At 40.4% G+C, this 11,375-nt stretch overlaps 1 protein-coding gene across 1 annotated transcript in view; it reads right to left on the minus strand.

The window, feature by feature from the left end:
* Positions 1-10,758, minus strand: part of LOC128643357 (lipopolysaccharide-responsive and beige-like anchor protein) — a gene marked incomplete at its 3' end in the record, with an annotated part of 29,182 nt that extends 18,424 nt beyond the window's left edge. Inside the window, exons 1-5 of the mRNA XM_053696288.1 lie at positions 10,614-10,758; positions 10,267-10,439; positions 2,294-2,389; positions 1,204-1,325; positions 943-1,069 (exon numbers count right to left, since the gene is read on the minus strand). Of these exons, the coding sequence (XP_053552263.1) occupies positions 943-1,069; positions 1,204-1,325; positions 2,294-2,389; positions 10,267-10,439; positions 10,614-10,758 (663 nt within the window). The remainder of the gene's footprint in view (positions 1-942; positions 1,070-1,203; positions 1,326-2,293; positions 2,390-10,266; positions 10,440-10,613) is intronic.
* Between the last annotated feature and the right edge of the window lie 617 nt (positions 10,759-11,375).

The following is an 11,375-nucleotide window of genomic DNA, read 5'->3' on the forward strand; positions in this document are numbered from 1 at the left end:
ATTTTTATTACAATTAAAAATAAAGGTTAGTTTTTGTACTCATTCTTAAAAAAGTACATAAGTGTTTATTAAATCTACAAAAACATCAATAGGCCAATTAATAAAACTAGATTTGCAAGTCATTTCATAGTGACAGGGCTGTAAGCAGTGTTCTCTAAATTAATTGTATATGCAGTCCAGGGATATAACCCTTTATATCCTTTGCTACGGCCATTTAGGAACAGGTAAATATCAAGCAATTATTGTGCAGTATGTATGAGGGTGAGGTTCCCCATAAAGCCCTCCTGCATTTCAGGGGCAATAAAAAAAAACACACACACACACTACAGTTTTCAGATTTGTGTTACAGGAAAGTCGGGCAAAAAAATAACATTACAAAGTTTTTTTCACTATGCATAATAAATAATTTTATCTAGAATGGCATGTTTACTTTATTATACCTTTAAGTCAAAGGGATTGATTGCTGTAATGCACTACAGTCTGCCCTAGAGAATGCATCACTTAATATAAAAGGAAAATTATTTTACTCATTATGCTGGCAGATTTGTGCCTACAGTTTGTGCTTTGGATAGACTTACTAGCAAGCATGCGCAACACCAATTAAACGCTGGAATTTTTAAAATAAACAGAGATAAATAAGTGTGTTTAGCATTTCTAAAAAAAACATAATATGTGCTTATTTATTGTGAGCCTTTCCATTTCCCTTAGCCTTTCTACAGGGTCTAAACACATAGTTAAATTAGAGCTGGAGCAGCAATGCACACAGCCACCAATAAGCAATATTTAAACACATCAGAGCATTTAATTTTGCCCCTTTAATCTGTTGGTTGCAAGACTGGCAGTAACACATTGAATACCCTTTTTGGTAGCCAAGGAGTAAAATTGGATCTCAGTTAATAAGGTTTATTTAAATAAAATATTGTTTAGACAACAATTCCTTACCTTCTGCGGCTTGAAATCATATTTCACACAGTGTTGGAAGCCTTTTCCCTTGGACTTTATGGATGTGACAATTAAGCAGCCTCCAACAAAATGAGCCGAATAGCCAAGTCCTTTGTTTGTTCTAAAACTATGGAAGAAAGTCAGGAAAAGTAATGTAATGCAACAGTTCATTCATAAAAAATAAAACAAAAGTATATTAAACACAACTAATAAATGTCAATTACTCTGTGTCCAAAATACTAAAATAATTTAAAAACTTACCAGTACAAATATGGTTTAGCCTTATCCACATTTATGTTGTTTATGGGATCCATCCTTATCCAAGTATGAAATGTGAATCCATTCTGATATGGCCATTTGGCTATTGGAGGTAGAGCAATAGCCTAAAAAAGAAAACAGGAAAAAAAAAAAAAAAAAAAAAAAGAATTTCACTATACAGTATAAAATACTCTACATTGCTTGTCATCACATTGATAAAGGCCGACTCACGGCCAAAACGCTGTGGAGAAGATCACACTGATAAAAAATGCATACCAACGATCCTTGCTAAACGAACACTAAGCTGTCAGCCCTTAGTGATTCACATTACCAGGATCAAAGGTCATGAAAGGCAGAAATCATCTCCACAAACTACACTCCGTTCCGTTATAGTTTCCCCCTCCCTCTCCCCCCTCCTGGAGCATGATGTCAGTAATTGACAACAACAGTGACTGAACGCTCTGCTTAGAGCAGAAAACTTGTGGAGTTTGAAAAAGTAAAACTGTGGGGGGAAGTTAAAAAAAAATAGGTAATGCACTTAGCATTTGCTGCTTAATGTGTATTATATACAATAGACTGGCAAATGAAATCTATTTACAACCTAACTGAGAAATGTGTCTCACTGCAGCTCACACACTGCAGGCAAATGTTATATTCTCTAAGTACTGTAACAGCCAATATGCTGTGTCATGTGACTAATGAGCCCTGTAACGCACGCTACAATATGGCAGCTTACATAGGAAATTTGGCACTGGCTCAACACTGTATTTCAAAACAATCCCTTTGAAAAGTTTGGGGTAAGAGGAACAGATAAAATAAACAGCAGTGATTATTTTATTTTTATTTATAAGAAAAAGTAGGTTTCAGCCATTTTCATTAGGTGTTTAATGTCCCTTTAAGGGCTACTTATTGCACTGGTATATGTGCTGAAAGAAGTACCTTACCACAGCCAGGATGGGGAGTTTGTGGCAGTTTTTGATGTGGATTTAAAGAGCAATATTAATATGCATATATCTATCCCTTGTTCCTTAGAAAAGAAAAAATGATGTGGTGCACAAGCTTCAATATTTTCATCATAATTTACTTTACTTACTGCAGCACTTTTTCCTGGAAAGTTGAAAAATGCATCAGGACCATACTTCTGAGGCATGTGCTTTAAAACAGACAATAGCTTTCCTGCATGAGGTGGCTACAAAAAAAATAAAACACAAAATAATAATAAATAATATGGCAGATTATGTATAAAAAAAACACATCCCAATGGTGGCTTTAATTTTTTATGGTACTTTAAAATTATTACATATACTTAAAGTGACAATCAATTCATTAAGAAAATTTGAAAAAACATAATTTATGCTTACCTGATAAATTTATTTCTCTTGTAGTGTAGTCAGTCCACGGGTCATCCATTACTTATGGGATTATATCTCTTCCCCAACAGGAAGTTGCAAGAGGATCACCCAAGCAGAGCTGCTATATAGCTCCTCCCCTCACATGTCATATCCAGTCATTCGACCGAAACAAGACGAGAAAGGAGAAACCATAGGGTGCAGTGGTGACTGGAGTTTAATTAAAATTTAGATCTGCCTTAAAAGACAGGGCGGGCCGTGGACTGACTACACTACAAGAGAAATAAATTTATCAGGTAAGCATAAATTATGTTTTCTCTTGTTAAGTGTAGTCAGTCCACGGGTCATCCATTACTTATGGGATACCAATACCAAAGCTAAAGTACACGGATGAAGGGAGGGACAAGGCAGGAACTTTAAACGGAGGGAACCACTGCCTGAAGTACCTTTCTCCCAAAAATAGCCTCCGAAGAAGCAAAAGTGTCAAATTTGTAAAATTTTGAAAAAGTGTGAAGTGAAGACCAAGTCGCAGCCTTGCAAATCTGTTCAACAGAAGCCTCATTTTTAAAGGCCCAGGTGGAAGCCACAGCTCTAGTAGAATGAGCTGTAATTCTTTCAGGAGGCTGCTGTCCAGAAGTCTCATAGGCTAAACGTATTATGCTACGAAGCCAAAAGGAGAGAGAGGTAGCCGAAGCCTTTTGACCTCTCCTCTGTCCAGAGTAAACGACAAACAGGGAAGAAGTTTGACGAAAATCTTTAGTTGCCTGCAAATAGAACTTCAGGGCACGGACTACGTCCAGATTATGCAAAAGTCGTTCCTTCTTTGAAGAAGGGTTAGGACACAATGATGGAACAACAATCTCTTGATTGATATTCCTGTTAGAAACTACCTTAGGTAAGAACTCAGGTTTAGTACGCAGAACTACCTTGTCTGAATGAAAAATCAGATAAGGAGAATCACAATGTAAGGCAGATAACTCAGAGACTCTTCGAGCCGAGGAAATAGCCATCAAAAACAGAACTTTCCAAGATAACAGCTTGATATCAATGGAATGAAGGGGTTCAAATGGAATGCCTTGCAGAACGTTAAGAACTAAGTTTAAGCTCCACGGCAGAGCAACAGTCTTAAACACAGGCTTAATCCTAGCCAAAGCATGACAAAAAGCCTGAACGTCTGGAATTTCTGCAAGACGCTTGTGTAGAAGAATAGACAGAGCAGAAATCTGTCCCTTTAACGAACTAGCGGATAAGCCCTTTTCTAAACCCTATTGTAGAAAAGACAATATCCTAGGAATCCTAACCTTACTCCATGAGTAACTCTTGGATTCGCACCAATATAAATATTTAAGCCATATCTTATGGTAAATTCTTCTGGTAACAGGTTTCCTAGACTGTATTAAGGTATCAATAACCGACTCAGAGAAGCCACGCTTTGATAGAATCAAGCGTTCAATCTCCATGCAGTCAGCCTCAGAGAAATTAGATTTGGATGGTTGAAAGGACCCTGAATTAGAAGGTCCTGCCTCAGAGGCAGAGACCATGGTGGACAGGACGACATGTCCACTAGGTCTGCATACCAGGTCCTGCGTGGCCACGCAGGCGCTATCAGAATCACCGATGCTCTCTCCTGTTTGATCTTGGCAATCAGTCGAGGTAGCATCGGAAATGGTGAAAACACATAAGCCATGTTGAAGACCCAAGGGGCTGTCAGAGCATCTATCAGCACCGCTCCCGGGTCCCTGGTCCTGGATCCGTAACAAGGAAGCTTGGCGTTCTGGCGAGACGCCATGAGATCCAGATCTGGTTTGCCCCAACGATGAATCAGTTGAGCGAAGACCTCCGGATGAAGTTCCCACTCCCCCGAATGAAAAGTCTGGCGACTTAGAAAATCCGCCTCCCAGTTCTTCACGCCTGGGATGTAGATCGCTGACAGGTGGCAAGAGTGAGACTCTGCCCAGCGAATTATCTTTGAGACTTCCAACATCGCTAGGGAACTCCTGGTTCCCCCTTGATGATTGATGTAAGCCACAGTCGTGATGTTGTCCGACAGAAATCTGATGAACCTCAGAGTTGCTAACTGAGGCCAAGCTAGAAGAACATTGAATATTGCTCTTAACTCCAGAATATTTATTGGGAGGAGTTTCTCCTCCTGAGTCCATGATCCCTGAGCCTTCAGGGAATTCCAGACTGCGCCCCAACCTAGAAGGCTGGCGTCTTGTTACAATCGTCCAATCTGGCCTGCGAAAGGTCATCCCCTTGGACAGGTGGGGCCGAGAAAGCCACCATAGAAGAGAATCTCTGGTCTCTTGATCCAGATTTAGTAGAGGGGACAAATCTGAGTAATCCCCATTCCACTGACTTAGCATGCACAATTGCAGCGGTCTGAGATGCAGGCGCTCAAATGGTACTATGTCCATTGCCGCTACCATTAAGCCGATTACTTCCATGCACTGAGCTACTGACGGGTGTGGAATGGAATGAAGGGCACGGCAAGCATTCAGAAGTTTTGATAACCTGGCCTCCGTCAGGTAAATTTTCATCTCTACAGAATCTATAAGAGTCCTTAGGAAGGGAACCCATGTGAGTGGTAATAGAGAACTCTTTTCCACGTTCACCTTCCACCCATGCGACCTTAGAAATGCCAGAACTACCTCTGTATGAGACTTGGCAGTTTGGAAACTTGACGCTTGTATCAGAATGTCGTCTAGGTACGGAGCCACCGCTATGCCTCGCGGTCTTAGTACCGCCAGAAGTGAGCCCAGAACCTTTGTAAAGATTCTTGGAGCTGTAGCTAACCCGAAGGGAAGAGCTACAAACTGGTAATGCCTGTCTAGGAAGGCAAATCTTAGGTACCGATAATGATCCTTGTGAATCGGTATGTGAAGGTAGGTATCCTTTAAGTCCACAGTGGTCATGTACTGACCCTCTTGGATCATGGGTAGGATGGTTCGAATAGTTTCCATTTTGAATGATGGAACTCTTAGGAATTTGTTTAGGATTTTTAAGTCCAAGATTGGTCTGAAGGTTCCCTCTTTCTTGGGAACCACAAACAGATTTGAATAGAATCCTTGCCCGTGTTCCGTCCGCGGAACTGGGTGGATCACCCCCATTAGTAAGAGGTCTTGTACACAGCGTAGAAACGCCTCTTTCTTTATTTGGTTTGCTGATAACCTTGAAAGATGAAATCTCCCTTGTGGAGGAGAAGCTTTGAAATCCAGAAGATATCCCTGAGATATGATCTCCAACGCCCAGGGATCCTGGACATCTCTTGCCCAAGCCTGGGCGAAGAGAGAAAGTCTGCCCCCCACTAGATCCGTTTCCGGATAGGGGGCCCTCTCTTCATGCTGTCTTAGGGGCAGCAGCAGGTTTTCTGGCCTGCTTGCCCTTGTTCCAGGACTGGTTAGTTTTCCAGCCCTGTCTGTAACGAGCAACAGCCCCTTCCTGTTTTGGAGCGGAGGAAGTTGATGCTGCTCCTGCCTTGAGGTTTCCTTTCAAAGGTCTGCCCTTTGAAAGGAATATTAAGCAATTTAGATTTAGAAGTCACGTCAGCTGACCAGGATTTAAGCCATAGCGCTCTGCGCGCTTGGATGGCGAATCCGGAGTTCTTAGCCATAAGTTTGGTTAAATGTACGACGGCATCAGAAACAAATGCGTTAGCTAGCTTAAGTGCTTTAAGCTTGTTCATAATTTCATCCAATGGAGCTGTGCGAATGGCCTCTTCCAGAGACTCAAACCAGAATGCCGCCGCAGCAGTGACAGGCGCAATGCATGCAAGGGGCTGCAAGATAAAACCTTGTTGAACAAACATTTTCTTAAGGTAACCCTCTAATTTCTTATCCATTGGATCTGAAAAGGTACAACTATCCTCCACCGGGATAGTGGTACGCTTAGCTAAAGTAGAAACTGCTCCCTCCACCTTAGGGACCGTCTGCCATAAGTCTCGTGTGGTGGCGTCTATAGGAAACATTTTCCTAAATATGGGAGGAGGGGAAAAAGGCACACCGGGTCTATCCCACTCCTTGCTAATAATCTCTGTAAGCCTTTTAGGTATAGGAAACACGTCAGTACACACTGGTACCGCATAGTATCTATCCAACCTACATAATTTTTCTGGAATTGCAAACGTGTTACAATCATTCAGAGCCGCTAATACCTCCCCTAGCAATATGCGGAGGTTCTCAAGCTTAAATTTAAAAATAGAAATCTCTGAATCCAGTCTCCCTGGATCAGATCCGTCACCCACAGAATGAAGCTCTCCGTCTTCATGTTCTGCAAATTGTGACGCAGTATCGGACATGGCTCTCACATCATCAGCGCGCTCTGTCCTTAACCCAGAGCTATCACGTTTGCCTCTTAATTCTGGCAATTTAGATAATACTTCTGTCATAACAGTAGCCATGTCTTGCAAAGTGATTTGTAAGGGCCTCCCTGATGTACTTGGCGCCACAAAATCACGCACCTCCTGAGCGGGAGGCGAAGGTACTGACACGTGAGGGGAGTTAGTCGGCATAACTTCCCCCTCGTTGTCTGGTGATAATTTCTTTATATGTAAAGACTGACTTTTATTTCAAGTTACATCAATGCATTTAGTACACAACCTTCTATGGGGCTCCACATTGGCCTTCATACATAGTGAACAAACAGATTCATCTGTGTCAGACATGTTTAAACAGACTAGCAATGAGACTAGCAAGCTTGGAAAATACTTTTCAAATAAATTTACAAGCAATATAAAAAACGCTACTGTGCCTTTAAGAAGCACAAAAAGCTGTCACAGTTGAAATAACAATGAACCAAATTAGTTATAGCAACCAAATTTTCACAGTAAATGTATTAAGTTAGCAAAGGATTGCACCCACCAGCAAATGGATGATTAACCCCTTAATACCCAAAAACGGATAACAATTTAATAATTAACGTTTTTATCACAGTCAAACACACTGTCACAGGTCTGCTGTGACTGATTACCTCCCTCAAAATGAATTTTGAAGACCCCTGAGCTCTCTAGAGACGTCCTGGATCATGGAGGATGAAGTAGGAAGATTGTGACTGAATTTTTACTGCGCAAAAAAGCGCTAAAATAGGCCCCTCGCACTGATATTACAACAGTGGGGAAGCTCAGTTAACTGTTTCTATGCAGAAACAAAAGTTAGCCATGTGGTAAAAATCATGCCCCAATAAGTTTTATCACCAAGCACCTCACAAAAAACGATTAACATGCCAGTAAACGTTTTGAACATATATTTTAAAAGTTATGAAGTGTTATTAATAAGCCTGCTACCAGTCGCTTTTACTGCAGTTAAGGCTCATACATTACTTCAGTATTAACAGTATTTTCTGAGTCAAATTCCATTCCCTAGAAAAATACTTCAGTGTACACACACTCATCAGCCTAATACCAGTCGCTACCACTGCATTTAAGGCTGAACTTACATTACATTGGTATCAGCAGTAATTTCTCAGTCAATTACATTGCTTAGAAAAATAATTTACTGCACATACCTCGTTTGCAGGGGGGCCCTGCATGCTATTCCCCTTTTCTGAAGTTACCTCACTCCTCAGAATGTGCGAGAACAGCCAGTGGATCTTAGTTACGTCTGCTAAGATCATAGAAAACGCAGGCAGATTCTTCTTCTAATGCTGCCTGAGAAACAAACAGCACACTCCGGTGCCATTTAAAATAACAAACTTTTGATTGAAGAAATAAACTAAGTTTAAAAACACCACAGACCTCTCACAACGACCTATCTTTAGTTAGGTTGCAAGAGAATGACTGGATATGACATGTGAGGGGAGGAGCTATATAGCAGCTCTGCTTGGGTGATCCTCTTGCAACTTCCTGTTGGGGAAGAGATATAATCCCATAAGTAATGGATGACCCGTGGACTGACTACACTTAACAAGAGAAAGAGAACAATTAACAATGTGGGAATTTCATAAGATGTAGAGAAGTCTGAATAATTTGATAAATGATTTTAAGTGCAGACTTTTGTACTAATAACATTTTAAAATAATAGCATCCATTTTTAATACATCATTTATGCATTTAAACATACAAATTGTAGTTAGAAAAATGTCAAGTGTTGATTAAAGCTCTGACACCATATGAACACAATACCATCAACTGACAATCTATAGAGAATTATAAGGGGAAAGCAAACAGAAGTTATAAAGACAAACTACACAATTCATCAAGGGTTAGGACATCAAGCTACACAAACACAGAGAGAGTGTTCTCCCCAGGACCGTTTCAGTGGGTGCCCCACCCAGTTGATTTTACTGACCACCCAGCTATAAGTTACAATTAGCCAGTATTAAAAAATTGTTCAATTTTGATTGCATAAATTATCATTAAATACATTTATGTTAAATTATGCAATTAATTTGTGCTATGGATAGCTGAAAGTGATACAATATTAGAAATATTACACTGTCCGCACCCAGTTACTTCATAATGCCACCCGGCTGGCAGAGATATAGATACACACACATATGTAAGAGTAAGTTCAAGCATTTACACAATATATTAAATAAGAAGAGACATAACCATTATTGTCTATAGTTATGCAAAAGAATGACAAGGCGGCACTCAAAAGTCAGGGAAGATAAGTGGTTTTATTTTGCTTAATCCCTGTATCCCAGGGACATTGAATCACCCCAAAACATATAAGTGCAATTAAAAAGAGGAATTAAACATTACCAGGCCTGGTATAAATAACAATTCTGACACATAGTAACTATACATATCCAGAAATCACAACAGTGTAACAACACGCTTCCTTAGTATAAATAAAACTATGTGTTAAATGTAATTGCAACAATGTTGCCATTAGATAATGAGAAACAAATGTCCCAGAATCGGAGCACTTAGAGTATATAACATGCTCCTTAATAATGGATTTATTGCCACAAGAAAGTTCCAGTGTTCCTGTGTAAACCAGCTGATAACAAATAAGCAGCCTCACCACAATTCGCGGTACATTCCTTTAGCCTGCTGAATATATTTCCACCATATCCGTTCCGAAAAGCTGAACTCAAGCAGCAGCGGATTCCGGTATATCCATGGCACAATGGACCTCCTCTTTATCACTGCACCTTTTTTCGATTGCAAGAAGGAAGCTTTTGGACACCAAGGCTGCTGTTGTATGCGCTGGTAAAGCAAATTCACAGTGAACACGGTCACTCCATTAACCGCTGCCAGGCAAGTTATTCCTCTACTTCAAAAGTTGCCGCTCTCATGAAACGTCAGGCATGACGCGTTTCGCCCCTCCCCTTTGTGGGCTGACCTCAGGGCTTCATTGGATGCTTGATAGTGGCGAGCACAGCCTTTATATACAATTCTAATTGACATATTTACAGAACATCACAATACAGCAACTTTATTGAAAACATATTAAGACATGATTTGCGCACATACATTTCAATTCTTGTCTCTGCGCAAACAGAAAAGAGGTATGTGTTTTTGGAAATGGCAATCTAGCTCACACTAAGCACAGTGTAACATAGCTCCTGACACTTTGTCAATCTGGGAGAGGTTATGTAGTACAACCATTATGCTTTTCTATAGCCTGCCAGAATTAAATAAATAAACCTTTTATAAAGATAGACCCCCCTATAGAAAGCATGAGAAATCGATTTTTTCATTAAGACCTTTTGGAGCCAGTGTATCTAATCGATAAATCCAGCGGGATTTATTTTGGAGTAGCATTGTATCTACATCACCTCCTCGGCGGTGCTGTTTGATGTGTTGTATCCCTGTCACTTTCATAATTGTAAAATCTGAGTTGTGATACCGTTCAAAGTGCCTGGCCACTGGGCTGTCTTGCACCTTATTCTTGATATCATCCCTATGCTCCCTCACTCGGTCTTTCACGTCAGGTTTGGTTTTCCCTATATAATAAAGGGGACATGAACAGTGCAAAAGGTAAATGACTCCTGTGCTATTACAGGTAATCCATTGCTTTATTTTGTATTGTCTACCTGTTGTGGTTTCAAATTTGCAGGTTTTCTGAATAAACCTGCAATACACACAATGTCCACAAGGGCTACAGCCCTGCCATTTACGTCTTTCACTCAGCCATGTGGATGTAGGTTTTTTCCTACTATATTCACTCTGTACCAGCTTATCCTTAAGACTCAAAGCTCTATGTGCTGTTAAGAGCGGATAGTCTCCTACATATTCTTTTAGCTCAGCATCAATGGTTAACATATGCCAATATTTTTTCATTATGCACCTCAATTTACCCCAATGGGAATTGAACCTTGTAATCAATCATACCTTATCAGCATCTTCCCTTGCTACACGTTTTTTATATAGCAAGTCATTTCTTGCACTATTTCTAGCTCGTGTCCATGCTTTTTTTTACATGTCTTTTTGAGTAGCCTCTCTCTAAAAACCTGCGGGACATATCTCTTGCTTGCTTCTCAAAATCATCTACATCAGAACAGTTCCTCCTCAATCTGAGGAACTGGCCCACTGGTATCCCAGTTTTTAAACTTTCAGGATGATGGCTACTTGCATGTAAGAGACTATTTGTGGCCGTTGACTTTTGATGTACCCTGGTAACTAGACGTCTCCCTTCCTTATTAATGGATAAATCCAAAAATATAGCTTCATCTCGGCTGATTTCACTAGTGAGGAAAATGTTATATCCATTATCTGTATTTAAAATGCTCAAAAAGTTTTCCAAAAGATCCCTTCTACCTCTCCAGAGAAGGATGTAATCCACAAAACGAAGCCAGAGTGCCACATACGCCTCCACCAGGGAACGGATATGGTGGAAATATATTCAGCAGGCTAAAGGAATGTACCGCGAATTGTGGTGA

This window comes from Bombina bombina, unplaced genomic scaffold, assembly GCF_027579735.1.
Source record: "Bombina bombina isolate aBomBom1 unplaced genomic scaffold, aBomBom1.pri scaffold_2342, whole genome shotgun sequence".
NCBI lineage: Eukaryota > Metazoa > Chordata > Amphibia > Anura > Bombinatoridae > Bombina > Bombina bombina.